Source organism: Schistocerca piceifrons, chromosome 4 (genome assembly GCF_021461385.2).
Source record: "Schistocerca piceifrons isolate TAMUIC-IGC-003096 chromosome 4, iqSchPice1.1, whole genome shotgun sequence".
In the NCBI taxonomy this organism is placed as follows: domain Eukaryota; kingdom Metazoa; phylum Arthropoda; class Insecta; order Orthoptera; family Acrididae; genus Schistocerca; species Schistocerca piceifrons.
Genome location: NC_060141.1, coordinates 335,510,439 through 335,528,525, shown reverse-complemented (window position 1 = coordinate 335,528,525; position 18,087 = coordinate 335,510,439). Strand labels below are relative to the sequence as shown.

Below are 18,087 nucleotides of genomic sequence, written 5' to 3'. Positions count from 1 at the left end.
CCATTTGCACACAAGTGACACTCCGTGCAACTGTCACAAACTCTGGTACGTGGCTCAGCTTGATGTGATTTTAGCCGGTTTTCCACGCTAGTGTAGGTAAAATCTCAATTTCCGCTTCAGAAGATGTGATAAACACACAGCTAATATACGAAAACACAGTTTCCCCGATTCACATGGGGGTGGCGCACACGACTTCCTTCCGCTAGGTTAAGGGAAGGGAATGCAAGTTAAATGAAATAATTTAGCCAGATATTGACAACAGAAGAAGCTCTAACAAGTTAGCTAGAGTTAATAAGGTGTTGGTACTATCGATGGGGAGAGTAACGACCAACTGAGATCTGATTTGGATGCACTCCCATAACTGGGTACTGACAGGAATTTTTGCTTGATGGAAGGACTGAACTGGATGATTCAGCCTCGTGAGGCCATATGTTCAGCTAATTGAATTTGAAAGTAGCGGTTCCAAGACAGGAAAGCTAACAATGACTGGCCTAGTGTTGAGTGGCTGCAGCCCCTTCCATACGGCACACAGTAAGCTCTGTTAACAGAGGCTGACAGAGCAGCGTGTCGGAGCAACCGTGGTCTTCAGTCTCTCATCATGGAGTTCGTTTCAACTGCACTAATGGCCAAAGTTTGTGAGGGAGGCTTCATCACTGCTCTATTCAAGAGGAGCAGATACGATATTAACCTGACATCTCACATTTTCAAACTAGTGAGTAGAATAATTTACCGAAGATCGGAGTAATGTACGAAAAGGTAGCGTTAGAATATTAGTTCGGACAGAGCAAATATGGCGACTTCGCCCTTAGAAGGGAAAATGAAGGAAAACCAGCGAATCTGTCTTTCACTCACAGACTTGAAAACAGTATTCGATATCGTCATATGGTATGAGGGCTTAGAAGTGCTGAGAAGAAATGAATAAACTATTTATGGTATTAAAACCAAAACAAGAACAAAATGTGTAGTAAACATAGGCTCTTAAATCTTTTGCTTAAGAACTGTGAGCACTTGTTTAATCCGCTGCTGAAAAACGTCTCGTCTGCTGTAAGCTCTTTATATTCCAAACGATCTATAGAATACAGCAAATAAATGAGGACATATTCCATGGATACATAAAAAAATAAAAAAACACTATTCTAATATGTGCAGATGGAAAAGTATTTCACATACAGATCAAAAAAAATCTTGTAAAAGTATTTCACATACAGATCAAAACAAAATCTGACTCCACTTGAACTAATGTATGCGCTCCAGTTATCTATAATTGTGAATACAGTGTACTGCTACAGATTTTTACTGAAAGCTGTATCCATGGCCAAGAACGGAGGAATGTGCAATAATTTGTTTACTGAATTCTGTATGTGGTTCCTAATAGCAAAGAACTCGTAACACCGGATGATCAAAAAGTCAGTATAAATTTGAAAACTTAATAAACCATGGAATAATGTAGATAGAGAGGAAAAAATTGACACACATGGTTGGAATGACATGTAGTTTTATTAGAACCACCCCATATTGCTAGACTAATGAAAGATCTCTTGCACGCGTCGTTTGGTGATGATAATGTGCTCAGCCGCCACTTTCGTCATGCTTGGCCTCCCAGTTCCCCAGACCGCAGTCCGTGCGATTATTGGCTTTAGGGTTACCTGAAGTAGCAAGTGTATCGTGATCGACCGACATCTCTAGGGATGCTGAAAGACAACATCCGACGCCAATGTCTCACCATAATTCCGGACACGCTTTGCAGTGCTGTTCACAACATTATTCCGCGACTACAGCTACTGTTGAGGAATGATGGTGGACATACCGAGCATTTCCTGTAAGGAACATCATCTTTGCTTTGTCTTACTTTGTTATGCTAATTATTGCTATTCTGATCAGATGAAGCGCCATCTGTCGTTTGGTTCTGTTAAAACCCCATGTCATTCCAAGCATGTGTGTCAATTTGTACCTCTCTATCTGCATTATTACGTGATTTGTTCAGTTTCCAAATTTATACTGACTTTTTGATCACCCGGTAGAAGAGATGTGTATTGTAGTAGCGAAGATGAACAAGTGTTCGCAGCTCTTAAGGGATACATTTTAGATGCCATGTTTACTGGACCTTTTTTTCCTGTTTCGGTCTATACTACCACCTCTCAAAATATCACATATTCTTTTTTCACACCAGAATGTGAAATTACTGCAAGAATTTTGGAAGTTTGTGATAAGGACTTATGGGACCAAACAGCTGAGGTCATCGGTCCCCAAGGTTACGCACTACTTAATCTAACTTAAACTTACTTACGCTAAAGACAACACACACTCGCATGTCCTTGGAAGAACTCGAAACTCCGACGGGGGGAGCCGCGCGGACCCTGACAAGGGCCCTAGACTGCGCGGCTACCACGCGCGGCTATCTGCAGAAAGTCGAAGGAGACAATGAGCGAAAGAAAAGGAATTTGCTCATTTGACACATCATGACACGCCAGAGAATAGTAATGGTATTGCCTAGGGAGGCGAGGACTTCTTTTATTTTCATTTGGTTGGGTAGTCTCATGGAGTTTAGAGCAACAATATCTTATCTTTAGGGTAATACTTTATGAAAGTTAAATAATGCATAGGTTTGGTACTTAGATGGAGGATAGAGAAGATGTGTGTAATAAGGCAGTCAGTTCACATAGAGTGGCAGAGACGGCAGATTAGACACTAGGAGTGCCACGGAAGCCTCGGGCAACATCAGCGCCGCACGACATCGTAAATCTCCGCGTAGACCGGCTCGTCCGTTCTTTCGGGGATACGCGGCTGCACTGGGTCTTGCACGTAGACGTTGGGAGGCGCGCGCTCGCTGAGCTCGAAGCACAGCGGCTGCGTCTCGGAGCAGTCTTCTGACGTGGGCGTCGGCGTCGGCGTCGGCGTGACGACCTGCTGGTAGTGCGGCAGCGGCGTGCGGAAGCGCGGTGCCTCGAACTGCAGCACGTCGTACCCCGAGGGCGGCGTCGGTCTCTGCGGCGTCGGGGGTGGCGGGCGCCGCAGCGTGGGAGGAGCTTGCGGGGGCAGCGCAAGGGAGGTGGGCCGCGAGGGCGGCGAGGGCAGCGGCGTGCGCCGCCCCGAGGGTTGTGCAGGCCGCGGCGACGGGCCGCTGCCGCTGCCGCCGCCGCCGCCGCCGCCGCCGCCGCCGTCCTCGTCGCACCTGGCGACGCACGGGGCGACGCTGGAGCGGTGGCGCTTCACGTAGTGGCAGAGCGACCGCGAGGCGCGCCGCAGCGCCACCACGCATGGGTACGCCACCAGGCCCCACACCACCAGCGCCACCATCGTCGCGTTGTACGCGCTCATACCCTCCTCGACTTCTTCCTCCGAAGCCTGGGCGTCGACAAAATAGAGCAATTACCACCAGAAATTATTGAATTTTGTGAAAAAATTCTGCTGTCCAATGCGGCAGGGTACAATGTTTACGGTTTGGCACACAGATGGCGATGAAATCAATAAAAGAGTGTGTGAGACGTCATGGTCTCCTGACCTTCATTGCTTACATATTCCGCGCTCACAATCATATTCCGATCATCAAGACGCTTCATTCTAACCCAAACTCGATAAGGTAAAGTCAATGTTGTATGAATTCATGTAAACGATATGCAATTAACAAGTAAGCGCACCGTGGTTGAAATACTCGAGGCTGGTGTACACACATACATTCCAGACACGATGGTCACAGAAGCTTTTACTATGGGAGAGAAACCGCACAACGGGATGCCAGTCCCTTCAGAGGACGACCCAGCCTTTGTCGGCCAGTGACCGCCCATGTAGCGGACAGCATGGGGCCGAGTGAAAGGGGGGAACAACCCCGTGTTCGGCTTAAAAGCAAATTCCGCTACATTGTGTGGGAGCGGCCAGCCTACGCATTCTTTACACATAGCACGCAGTTTCAGAGATTTTCACACGGAGACAGCAAACGCCAAACGCCAATGCTACAGGTTTCCAGATTGGTCACCTTAAACGAAACGTCATTCTCCCGTTTTAGAAGAGCAATGCTGATTGGCAGACGATATTTCTGACGCCTTGAGCTGAAGGAATAATGGAAGAGACCGAAAGATATACCCCTTCACGTCTGGCGTAGAGAGGCGCCGTTCCGTTGTCGCTCTTGGAGTGAGGAACAAAGCTCTCCTCAGTACTTCACTGGGAGAGCACCTCTGTCGAGAGCGAATCGAAGTGCTACTCTATATTGAGTCCTTCGGATTAAGCATTGTTCACTGTGTTGGCTGACACACTTATTGTGCGGCCTGAACAGGCAGAGTTATAGTTAGATGCCTGCGAGCGAATTTTGAGTGTCATCATGGTGGACTGGTTACCTGACCGGTGTACCACGCCAATAGTTAGACTAGGGGCGAATAGGAATCCTTGACTTCATCATGGCATAGGGAGAGTTTGATTGGCGAAGGTCAATCGAGATATAACGAGAGTTATCTTATTTGTCAGCAGCGAGCGGCGCAGACAGCAGTCATCGCAGCTTACGGTATTGTGCGCTACAGCTATTGAAAGCCCCATATTTCCTCCACAACACTGCACTTCACTGCATTTCACCCGCGACAGCCTCGACCGTACCTAGCAACATTCTAAAGTATAGTTATTCAAGTTAAGTAGGTGCGCCTCTCAGCCATTCTGCCAAGTCAACAACCATCTTAAACTTTGTATAGAAATTTCATTAGCGAATCCTATCCTTGAGAGGAGCACTACTCCAGTACCCAAGTGTCCCACTAGTTACATAAGAAATTTTGTGAATTTATGTGTCATTTCCTTACAGCGGACGACTCCAGAAGATATTTATTGCTGAAAGTTTTTCAGGCATTTCTCTTTCAAACGTTAGGAGCGTCTATCTGACTTCTGTAGTAGTGTCGTGTGGAAATTGCATCTTGCAGGAGCCACAGGGTAAAGGGTACATCTCAGATTAATCCGTTGCGCAGAATAATAGAATAACAGATCAACCCCACACCTCAGAAGTGTGTCATGTAAATGAGTGTGACCGAGTGGGGTAACACAGTGGCTGTGACACTGGACTCGTATTCGGAAGTTCAGCGGTTCAAACCAGCTTCCGACCATCCAGATTTAGCTTGTCCATGATTTCCTAACATCGCTTAAGGCAAGTGCAGGAATGTATCCTTTGAAAGGCCACAGCTGCTTTCCTTCTTCATTTTCCGCTAATCCGAGCTTGTGATATGACTATAATGACCTCGTTGTCGACCGAGTGTCATACACTAATTTCTTCCTCCTCCTCTTTTAAATGAGTGTTCGTGACTCATGGGCTCAGAGAGTAACCAAAACGTAGTACCAATGATTGAGACTTTTGGGTATATCATAATTTTGTTGAAACAATAGTATACAGCGGTCAAGTATTTGAAAAATGCATTGCAAAGCACCAGCTACAACAACACAGTTTTATTCTTCTACCGATTTCGGTTAATAAACGCATAATCACTGGAGAAGCTGGGCATTGGTGATTTACACATACAGATCAGTGCAACAGCATTTCATTATAAATTGGCCTATCTCTTGGCTCACACTTCTTATGCTAATTATTTCACCTTATGTTAGAAGCTCCGGATCACAACCTGAAATATGGTGATCATATTCATCAAGTCAATTCTTAAAATGGTTCAAATGACTCTGAGCACTATGGGACTCAACATCTGAGGTCATCAGTCCCCTAGAACTTAGAACTACTTAAACCTAACTAACGTAAGGACATCACACACATCCATGTCCGAGGCAGGATTCGAACCTGCGACCGTAGCGGTCGCGCGGTTCCAGTCTGAAGTGCCTAGAACCGCTCGGCCACACCGGCCGGCCAAGTTATGTCTTACAACATAGCATAAACAGAACACACAAAAAGTACACGATATTTGCTAATCCTTATAACAGCTGAGGAGAAGATGATCTTTTGATCTTCTGACAATAGTTGTTGTAATGACTAGCAAATACTCTGCGAGTCAAGACAGAGGCAAATTCACAGTGAAGTATCATTGTACAGGTATGTATGTGTAGTGCACCAATGTCCAGCTTTGCCTTCAGTGATGATGGTTTTGTGAAGTGAAACCGGGAGAGGAATGAAGTTTTACTTATAAAACTGGTGGTTTGCAAAGCATTATTTCAAAAAACTTTGAGCATATCTTCGCCTATAAATCCGTCGTGTGCTACGCCGGATGTGAACTACACCCAAACATATTATACAGGGTGCAATGGTTATAAGTGCAGATACTTTTATTTGTAGTACCTTAATATGTTGGTTGTTTCTTCTCTGAGTCGAACTGTCTTGCCATAAATACATCACAAACTTTATGACTTGATGTTTTCTGCATGGTCGCAATTGCACCACTAAGTGGACCGTTTTTCATCCCCATACCCACACTTCAACTCCTGATCTGCCGCCCAGGGTAGAATAAACATTATTTGCTTGCTCTTGCCACACTTGCTTGTAGGTATTAACCAAACTAAAAACATACGACTTGTAATAGCTGTAATTATTAGATTGCAAATGACTTAATGAGTGATGTAATGTTATTCACTACAGATTTCTCAATCACCGATTCAAATATCTACACTTTTACCTGTTACATTATGTGTAAGCATACAGGAAAAATTATTAGTTTCTCCATAAAAAAGCACTCTGGTTGCTTTGGAGCGCTGCAGTTGGTGCAAAAGTGGTACCAGTCACTAACACGTACCAGTCACGTTTTTGCTGAAACGTATGCCCTGGATGGTTTGCCATGAAGGGCAGAAAAACTGGGCGTAGAATATCGTCGACTTGACGCTGTTCTCTAAGGGTGCCGCGGATGCAAACTAAAGGGGTCCTGCTTTGGAACGAAATTTCACCCCAGACTATCACTCCTGGTGGTCAGGCCGTGGGCGACCGTCAGGGCAGTATCCCACCGCTGTCCGTGGCGTCACCAGATACGTCATCGGCCTGGAATCTTATTTACTGGTGTAGAATTGTCTTTAGTGATGAGTCCCTCCGAACTGAGCCCCGATGACCAGCAAACACGTGCCTGAAGACGCCCCTGACTGGCACCCGCCATACGGCGCTATCTGGTTGTCATCCGAAGCACCTTTACATCACAACGGTATGTCCATGATGTTCTACGCCCTGTTTCATTGTCTTCGTGGCAAGCCATCCTGGGCCTATATTCCTGCTAGATAATGCCGCCTGCAATGGCCAGAATTTGCACTGCTTATCTCTGTACTTACCAAACCCTAACGTTGGCAGTAAGGTTACCGGATCTGCCCGCAACCGACAACTTTTGAAGCATTATTGACGACGAACTGCTACCAGCTGGATATTTCGACGATCTAATGCGTCAATTGTACAGAATTTGGCACCAAATCCCTCAGGAGGGCATCAAATAACTCTGTCAATGAATTCCAAGCCGAGTAACTGCTTGCATAAGGACCAGAGATGGACCAACGAGTTATTGACGTGCTCAGTTCACGAAACTTTTCTCTTGAATAAATCATCCAATTTTTGTAAAACTGTGATCATTTGATTACCTGTACATCTACATCAGAGCTACCGATTTGCAACTAATTCAGATTATTCCTTCGTAGTGGTTTTTTTTATGTCTTTCAGTGTACATTGGTGAATTATCTGGTAATAAGGAACCAGACGTCACATTGCCTCCTATACTTCTCCCAGCGACAGTACTCTAAGAGACCGTTTCTCTTGGTCTTCACGACTCTCATGTGCGTAGCCTACTCGTTTAAGCAGGTGGATAATCTTCGGATAAACTGCAAGGGGCGATTTCTGTGATACGATAAAATATTTTGTTTGGGAATCCGTAAATTATAATAAACTGAAATAAATAAAATATGGAGTGAATTCGGCTTGAAAGGAAACTATTGGTTGGAAACCTCGTCCAGTGAGAGAGTAACAGCATACAATATCTAATCAATACTATTAGCACACAGGCCAGTGAAAATAAATATGGGGACAATATTGAAGTATATTGCAATATTCCTTCGGAGATGCATGCACGTTCGAAGCAAATGGCACTGTGGCCTATACAGAAGTCAAGAAATGCGTGAAAAATATTCACAGTTGCTTATATGGACAACCAGCAGCTACACTATTTGATCAAAAGTATCCGGACACATGGCTGAAAATGACTTACAAGTTCTTAGCGCCCTTCATCGGTAACACTGAAACTCAGTATGGTGTTGACCCACGCTTAGCCTTGATGACAGCGCCCATTCTCTCAAGCATACGTTCAGTCAGGTGCTGGAAGGTTCCTTAGGGAATGGCAGCCCATTCTTCACGGAGTGCTGCACTGAGGAGAGGTGCCAATGTCAGTCGGTGAGGCCTGGCACGAAGTCGGCGTTCCAAAACATCCCAAAGGTGTTCTACAGGATTGAGGTCAGGGCTCTGTGCAGGCCAGTTCATTACAGGGATGTTATTGTCGTGTAACCACTCCGCCGCAGGCCGTGGAATATGAACAGGTGCTCGATCATGTTGAAAGATGCAATCGCCATCCCCGAATTGTTCTTCAACAGTGGGATTCAAGAATGTGCTTAAAACATCAATGTAGGCCAGTTCTGTGATAGTGTCACGCAAAACAACAAGGGGTGCAAGCCCCCTCCATGGAAAACACGGCCACACCATAAAACCGCCTCCGAATTTTATTGTTAGCACTACATAAGCTGGCAGATGACGTTCACTGGGCATTCGCCATACCCACACCCTGTCATCGGACCGCCACATTGTGTACCGAGACTCTTCACTCTACACAACGTTTTTCCACTGTTCAATCGTCCCATGTTTTCGCTCCTTACACAAAGCGAGGCGTCATTCGGCATTTACCGGCGTGATGCGTGGCTTATGAGCAGCCGCTCGACCATGAAATCCAAGTTTTCTCATCTCCAGCCTAACTGTCACAGTACTTGCAGTGGATCCTGATACAGTTTGGAATTCCTGTGTGATGGTCTGGGTAGATGTCTGCCTATTATACATTACGATCCTCTTCAACTGTCAGCGGTCTCTGTCAGTCAACAGACGACGTCGGCCTGTATGCTTTTGGGCTGTACGTGTCCCTTCACGTTTCCACTTCACTATCACATGGGAAACAGTGGACCTAGGGATGTTTAGGAGTGCGTAAATATCGCTTACAAACGTATGACACAAGTGACACCCAATCACCTGACCACGTTCGAAGTCCGTTAGTTCAATGGAGCGCCCCATTCTGCTTTCCCACGATGTCTAATGACTACTGAGGTCGCTGATAGTACCTAGCAGTAGGTGGCAGAACAATGCACCTAATATGAAAAACGTATGTTTTTGGGGGTGTCCGGATACTTTTGATGGAATGATGACAATGATAATTTGTGTCGTACAGGGACTGAAACCAGAATTTCCCGCTTATCGCGGGTAGTCACCTTACCACTAGGCTGCTGTAGCACGACTCACGGCCAAAATTTCCATACGTAGTGAGCCACCTGCCTACAGATTGTACGTTCATTATGTATTTTCCCACAAAGGAGAGACATTTTAATTGAAAGCCGTAGATGCCGTAGATGTACAATAATGCAGTGCCTGTGTTGTTCCCAAGTACGATGCAATATTCCTTCAGACAAGAATGTAATTAAAATGTCTCCCCTGACGGGTTTACACATAACAGATGTATGACTACTGTTGTACACAAGTGTTTCACGACATATGGAAGTTTGGACATGGCCATCAGGCGTGCTCGGATAGCCTACTGGTAAAGTGAATGCTCGCGATAAGCGAGAAATCCGGGTTCGAGTCCCGGTTCGGCAAAATTTTCATTATCTTTATCCCATCGTATAGCTCCTGGTTGTCCATATTCGCAACTGTGAATATATTTCATGCATTAAAATGTGGTGTGTCCATCCTTCCGCTTATGGCGGCTTGAGCTCTTCTCGGTGCACTTACAATGAAGTGTATAAAGTTGACCTCTAGGGTTTTCTCGGCGCTTTTCATTGATAATTTTCTATCGGTTTTTCTGCTGGGTTATTGTTTCTATTCAATGTGCAATATTTTTCTTCAGGTGCTAGACTTCAAATAAGCAGCGCGAACACACAACAGCAAACATCGTAGCACTTGAAGACGCCTGGATCGGTCGTCGAATTATTGTGCACAAATTGGAAACAACGACCTAGCAGAACGCCTGGACGCACACTGTTAAGCCGTCTAAATGTCCACGGTGGAACCGCAGCCCATTGTTTCTCAAGAGCTGATACCAGAGAAGGTAGTGCTGCTGGAACTGCAGTCTGGAGTGAAGTTGACACACTAACTCATCGCGAAGTTGTTCTCTTGGGTACAGGTCGGCACTCCAGACAGGGCTGCACAATTCAGGAACGTTTTTATCCACAAAGCATTGTCTCACCGATGCTGATCTTCTACCGTACAAAGTACATAGAGTTTAGCATTTTCTCAAGCACAATAGGGGCACGGCACTATAACCTCGAGAAACACTCCCGTGCTGTAACAGAACCTCTTTCGTACTTCACGACTGGCGTTACACATGCTGGCAGGTAAGGTTCTGCAAACATCTGCGAAACCCAAAACTTATCGGATTGTGACAGTGTATAGGGTAGTTCATCTCCTCACATGACTCGCTTCCATTCATTCACTATCCAGTGGGAGACTCTCTAGACCTACTCCAACGTCGCTTAGCATTGACTTCAGAATAAAGTGTGAGGCGTGAGAAACACTTTATTGTTGCCGCTCTAGCTTACGCCTCAAGGCCGTTGCCTGGTAACTGCGCCTCGGGAGTCCTGCTAGGGAACAGCGATGTAGTGCTTCGTGAGGATAAAGTCTCGTGCATGAGCTATGGCAAGGGTTGAGCGTCCACTGAAGTATTGTGTCTCGTGGGCGACGTTTTGCTGGGAGCTCCGTGTAACGGCCGAGGGACTGGCTTCTGCAGTTAAGTCCACCTGAAGTACCGAGGCGGTCGTTCACCGTTAAAGGGGTGGCCACGCTTTTGGGACTGACAGTTTGCTTCCTGCTTCGACATCGGTGAGTCGCAGGTTGGACTCTGAGTCGCTGAATATGCTGTTTTGCCTGGTGCACCGGCGGCTTGTGGTGGTTTTAATATCATCCAGGACGACGTGATAACTACGGTGAGCATCTGCTTTACAGCCATTGGGTGTCTGGAAGTGAAGTTTTTGGAAAATCGTTCTGTTCTGCTTAAAGGTTCCGCCACCCTGGTTATCGTGACATATCGCCCTCTGATATCATGTGGTCGCGATCTGTGTGGGTGCACTGGTTTTGCTTCTGTGATTGTAATAAGCAAGTGTGTTACTTCTTGTTAAGTTGAAATGAAGTTCTGCCTCACATTTTGCTTTGTCAGTCAGTGAGCTGGCGAGTGGACATTGTCCGTGTTTAATCTGTTTTATCTATAACATGAAAGGATTTCTCCATCTCTGCTTGGCAGAAAATGATATTAATATTAATAAAGAAAACACTTCTGTTCTGCAAAATTATATTGATTTGGTCAAACACCGGCTGTTGGCTTCTCAGCTCATCTTCAGGTGAGAACCGATTGTCGCAAAAGCAGATAAACATGATGAACGCTATATGCGACGTACACAGATATTATATGTGGAGAAGATGCGAAAATCATAGCGTATTTACATGGGAAAAAACTTTTCCTCGCATAGAAACGATTACATTAGCTGTAAACAATGTTTTTATATGGAGGTACATTTAATAAGACGATTTTTAGTCTGAATCTAGGATTTGTAAGGAAAACGTCGTTTAACAAAGGCAAAATGGAAACTGAGTCTGATCGTTTAATATCAGGCCAGCATTCTGTGTCATGTGTTTGTTGATTTCCAGAAGAGTCATCGTTCTGCTTTTCTTTTCTTAACAGAATGTAAAACGTTTCTGCATCATATGAATGGTTTTCTACTAAAAGATGATCAGTAAAGGTTGAACCTTTCTTCTTTAATCTCCAGCTGCTCTCATCTTCACGTAGTCTGAATACCACACCTCTGTCTGACTGATCAATGCACACTTCTTCACACTGCTTACAAGTGATTTTATATACACCAGTCTGTGCCAAGCATTACAATTTGTCTTTATTACTGAATGAAAAATTTGATCTGAAGCTGGTATCATAGAAACCGTGTCTGTCGTTGCGAAACTCTTTTTTGCTAGGTTGCCTGAAATGTTGCTGATATATATGGTTTTGCACCAGGCTTTGTAGCTGCTGAGCAACTGCTGTTGCACATCGCACAGGAACAGTGCAATTTTATGCATTTTTTTTTTTGGTAGCATATTGTGAATCAGAGCAGAGCTATAGCCATTTCTGGAAGCAATATGTTTAATGATCTGCAGTTCTCTTTGTTAGGTTGACTCAGATAATGGTAGAGATATGATGCGACGCACCATCGAATGGAAAGCTGCATGTTTCTGGCTATGGGGATGCTGGGAATTTGCAACGATTACTGCATCAGTAGCTGTGTTTTTTGCAGTGACTTCTTGTACTAATATCTATATTAAGGTCCAAGAAAATTAAAGAAGAGCCTCCCACTGAATTTTTTTACGGTGTGAATTTAAATGCTGTAGTAATGTATCTAACTGACTAGTGGTACTGGTCCACAACCACAGCAGATAAACGATAAGTCTTAACCAGTACTTCATATTGTAGTTGAACGACTCTTTCTGTAGGAAAATTTGTTCGAAGTTGTCAGACAGTATAGGGCTTGGAGGTGAACCACTAGCTAGGCCATAAGACTGACTCGCTAGCTAGGCTATCAGGCTGACTATTAAAGATGTTGTGAAGCTGAAAGTATATCTGTTTTACATACGTTTGAGTAGCATCGATTATGTCACATAATTTTGTAGGATTTACTTCACAATTGTGTAAAGTTTCGTTAGTAGTTTTATACTTCCATTAGCAGGAACGTTTTTAAATAAACTAGTGATATCGAACGATAAAAGTTTAGAATGGGTGGGATATTCATACTTTTAATTTTATGAACAACAGCCATAGAATTTTTGATACCAAATTTAGGTTTTCTTTGTGAAGATATAATCTAGCTCTTTCACTAGTAAGTCACACGGTGCAAGAAAGGATGATACCACGGGGTGTAATAGAACATCATATTTATGCAGTCTGGGTAAGACAGATCATCTTTCCGTTAAGAAAAGGGGGACGGCGACCTTACTGAAAATAATGGAAATCAAACGCATGACACAGAATGCAAGCTTAGTATTAAAGGGCCATACTCAATTTCCATTTTTCCATTCGATGATCAAGTTTTCGTTACAAGTACTAGATTCAAACTACAAGTTCATCTTATTTCTCATCTGTTGTCAAATGTACCTCCACATAAAAACTTCGTTTACCCCTCCCGTTTTTTAGTTAATGTAATTATTTTTATGTTACAGAAAATGTTTTCCTACTTTACCACTCTGTCATTTTTGTGTCTTATGTACCTATAATGTCTATGTAACTCGCACATCATGTTTATCTGATTTCGCGACATTCATTTGTCAACTGAAGATGGCCTGAGAAACAGGAAGCAAGTTCGTGACCAAATAAATAGTTTCGGAGACCATTGGGAAGTGTTTAATATTATTTTATTTATGTTCACATGGCACATAAAATTGCGTGAAACTGGTAACCCTGACAAAAGTACTGTTTCCCTTTATTATTACTTCGATTTCGATATGTTCAGTGGCACATCGGCGTTAACTGTTATTTATATTTTGATTGTTTTGACCTCTCACACTGGTATCTGCTTGATGGCTGCTCCTTGATGTATTCTTTATTTTTTGTTTTACCGTCTGAAGGCAAAATGTTTGAACTGTATTTAAAATGCTTTGTGCATTTAAAATTCAGGTTTAATTCTGTGTAGTTGTCGAAGTAGTACTTAAAAGCTTAAAGACTTTGGGTGTGTCTCAGGCAGCCTGTTACTGTTTACCGGCCTTTGGTATTGTAAGGAATTTAAAATCTTAAAAGATATCCCAGTGGATGGTCTTTTTTCCTAAAGGTTTCTGTTCAAGAGATGTTCTCTAACTTTTGGTAAATGATTTGAAAAGTAATTGCCCACCGGAGGCGGATAATTAAATTCTGATGTGCGTTGTTTTGGCTGTTTAATCTGGATGCTGCTACAGTTAGTTGCCAAACGCTATGTCTGTAAATTTGGCCTTCATTGGTTGCCGAATAAGGCGAGCTACTAACTATAACTGTTTCAAAATTGTTTTTAAACACATTTGTCGCTGTGAAGGCGCATAGTTAACTACAGTGCACCTTTATTTTGTTGTCTTTTAAGGTGGCTAATGGTAGCAATTGCTATACATATTTTATTGTTCGCATCCTTATTATACTGAGTATTTACCAGAAGTATAGGGTGTAAACTTTTTTTTTTAAAGTGTTCACCTGGGACATTAAGAGAGTTGAAATTTATGGTTCTTGATGTTTGATATTATTGTTAAATAAAGTAACTGAAACGGTATCAATTTATTTGATCTAACGCGTTATCACGTTTCATTGTGGCTTATGAGAACTCGTAAGACCATTGGACTCAACTCTGTGTACCACCCTACGCATGGCAATTGTCCTAGCCGGTCTGGTGGTAGCACTTGGGAACTTATTATTAAGTTGTATATATGGTTCTCGGGCGAGACGTCGGATGTCATAGTGAAAACTCCACTACATTTCATCAGCGCAACTGGCCGACAGCCGGCCGGTGTGGCCGTGCGGTTCTAAGCGCTTCAGTTTGGAACCGCGTGACCGCTACGGTCGCAGGTTCGAATCCTGCCTCGGGCATGGATGTGAATGATGTCCTTGGGTTAGTTGGGTTTAAGTAGTTCTAAGTTCTAGGGGACTGATGACCTCAGAAGTTAAGTCCCATAGTGCTCAGAGCCATTTGAACCATTTTTTGAACTGGCCGACATCTTCAGGTGCGACCAACACACTGCTAAGGCAGAACCAGAACCAGCCTATTTATGCCAGTCTTACGCAGGAAGTGCGCATGCGTGGAGGCGCCAAATTCGATGGCCAATAGCGACGATATCAACCGATTATTATTAAGTGTTTCCATTGATGTCATGCGATTTGTTACATACAGCCTCAGAAACGATCGACGGTCACTGTCCGCCAGTACATGAGTTCTGGCTCGTCTTGGTTTAGCAGTGGTTGTTTTTTCGCGTTTCCACTTCACAATCACATCACGGAACTGTCGACTTGGGCAATTTCAGAAGGAGTGAAATAGCCATGATGTACGACGCACGTAATATCTAGTAACCAGTCCAGTCACTGACCTCTCCTGACCGAATCATTCTGTTTTTGCTGGTTTGCAAATGACAACACAATACTCTTAGGGTTCTCCCTTTCGTCACATCTAGTGATCGGTTCTGCATTACATTGGGGTGTCTGGATACTTTTGGTCAGTGTGTGTGTAAGCGGGAGAAACTCTCGGAAGAACGGGTCGGTTCTTGAATGGGTCTAAATAAAGTATCTCTCAAGTAAGGAAGCAAACGTGGAGAACTTCACACATTGTGCAATATTTTCTGGTGGTTTCTGGATGTATGAAAAATTGCACTTCATTTTACTTTCTTGTTCAGAAAGTTTTTGGAGCTACGTTTAGCAAATCCGAGGACAGTCCTGTACATACTTTTCCTGTAATTAATTGGAAATCATTGGACACTAAAATTTTCGAAATATGTTGAGGTTCATAGCTGTAACTTGCCTTAATCATGTAATTCTTAATACTAACACTAAAATAAATTTTAAACGTAACTATAAAAAGTTGTTCCAAATTTTGTCACAAAACTGGTTGAAACTGTCAAATAATGTATCATTCTGAAAAGAAAAAAGAAAAGCTGAAAATGAGGGAACTTTTCACGAAAGTCGAGCAGATCATATAAATCTGATCCATGTATTATTTTAAAACATTGAGTCTTCTGTGTTTTCACCATAGTAGATTCGTACTTTAGATAGATACCTGTAACAGTGGCGAGTTCTACACTGCAGCTTTAGAGAGTAGATTTTTCTTGCCAAGCGAAACTTCAGCATGGCAATAACGTAGCAGAAAGCGAGAATTTTAGCACTTTTTGTCAGCGGTGGTATTAAACTATGTTTCTTGGGTGGGTATAACCGTCGACAAAAAGAGCTTCATTTATTCAGAATACGTGAGTGATGGGAAAACTTTTTTTCTGATTTGCTCATAGCAGTCCTGCAGTAATAGATGAAACGTCGCGAGAGCGTAGGGTTTGATATCTCGGCAGTTGTTATGAGAAACCTTGACTAATTATGCAATGCATTTTCATGTTTCAATCTATTAGATTAACTGTCCAAATACATTTTCAGTGATTTCCATTGAGTTATTATTATTCAAGTACAAGCTAGAAATGCTGTAGAAGCGGGAATGACTGTCGAATAAGGAAAGGCTAATTGTTTTCACGTCCATTATTATTCAAGTACAAGCTAGAAATGCTGTAGAAGCGGGAATGACTGTCGAATAAGGAAAGGCTAATTGTTTTCACGTCCTTTTGAGATGGCAGAGACATCAGCAACTCTAATTAGATACTACATACTCAGAGTTACCTTGTGTCACCCAGTTCTAGTGATGGCTAACTGAAGTAGCCGAGTATAGAATGACATACAGCATAAACTCCCTCCCGCCGACAGCTGGCTCAGAACTTCTGCCAATTTTTTTTTCCATCCATTTGTACACATACCTCATGTACCACCTATGTTGCCACAGAAACAGAATAGTTCCCTGTACAATGAAAAACGACCATAGGATGTATCCCACGTTCCTGGAAGTTCTGGAGAGAGAGAAAAATTACCCTACCCTGGAACACCTGTAGGCCTGTAGGCCTATATCTCTACCTGAAAACACATTCCATAGTGGGAAGATGCCTTAAACTGTTTACAGAAGATGGATGATATCAGATCTAGAGAGCCGGGAGCTAAATTTAGCAATCTATAGACAACATTCAAAAGGAACGGCTACAGCGAACAGTAAACGTATCGCTTTATTCTGCGCGTGGTTCTCAAAGACAGGTCGGCTAAGAAGAGAAGTTAATCCTTTCAGACCTCATTTTTTTCTAGAGGAAGGAAAGTTTTTTATAGTCTCATGCTCTTAGAAGAATTTTTAATTATTTTAGAATCAAGGTTTATACAAATATATGTAAATGTTTTCAAAATATACTTTGTACAAATGGCTTCTTTTCTATGCAGTAAAAATAATTAATTTTGGTATATTCACTGTTGAAATAAATAAACTAATCATTCAATAACTACCATACAAAGTAACTATAGTAACGTTCAGTTATTCACTGGAATATAACTAAACAAAAATTCCAATGTATTCTGATGGTCACAAGAAACTGCGTGATGCTACATTCACTTGCTGCCTTTTTTTATAGTGACAGACAAAAGGTGGCAGGACATGAGCATGATGAATCATTCACTTATGTGTACATGAGGAAAAAATATTTCTGTAGCACCTAAACCACAGAAAAAATTAGTGTACACAGTTGTAGCCAATGCATCAGAAAGATGGACTACTGTCGTATAAAACTGAGACAGATCTGTGCCCGCTTAACTCTGAATGTCACCCATCTCCAAATAGCCTGGGTCTCCAGGAACCGGTTTCAGATCAACTTGCTGCACATTTCAATGATGATGGAGAAATTTTCGTTTTAGTTTTAAGAGGCATATTTCAGTGTCCCTGAACACTTTAAGCAAAATGTCACATTAAAGGCTGAATAAATTTCTGAAAAGTGCAGCATTGAAATTAGAAAACACTAAATTGTTATTGACAGCATAACATTGCAATCTTACGTTACCTAATTTAATTGTGTATAGTGACTGAAACAGAATACATTGTGTAATCCATTGTATGTAGATCCATTTTTTTAAAAAAAGGTGTTCAAAACATGTATTATAGTCCAAATAAATAATCCAGGTACTATGTAAAATATATCAAGACAGATTGGTTGTGTTGTAAAAGTGATCACACGAGACAGATCATGTACTCACAGCACTTTCACTCTTAGGAAAGATGCGAAACTCGTCTAGGATATCAGAGAGAAACTTGCATTCTTCTTTATAAAGTAATGGGAAGCTACCAGTGAAAAAT

General features: G+C 42.8%; 1 protein-coding gene across 1 annotated transcript in view; it reads right to left on the bottom strand.

Moving 5' to 3' along the window:
* Positions 1 to 2,718: 2,718 nt before the first annotated feature.
* LOC124795823 (insulin-like growth factor-binding protein complex acid labile subunit) overlaps positions 2,719 to 18,087 on the bottom strand; it is a 51,552-nt gene continuing 36,183 nt past the window's right edge. The window contains exon 4 of the mRNA XM_047259905.1: positions 2,719 to 3,345. Within this exon, the coding sequence (XP_047115861.1) occupies positions 2,719 to 3,345 (627 nt within the window). The remainder of the gene's footprint in view (positions 3,346 to 18,087) is intronic.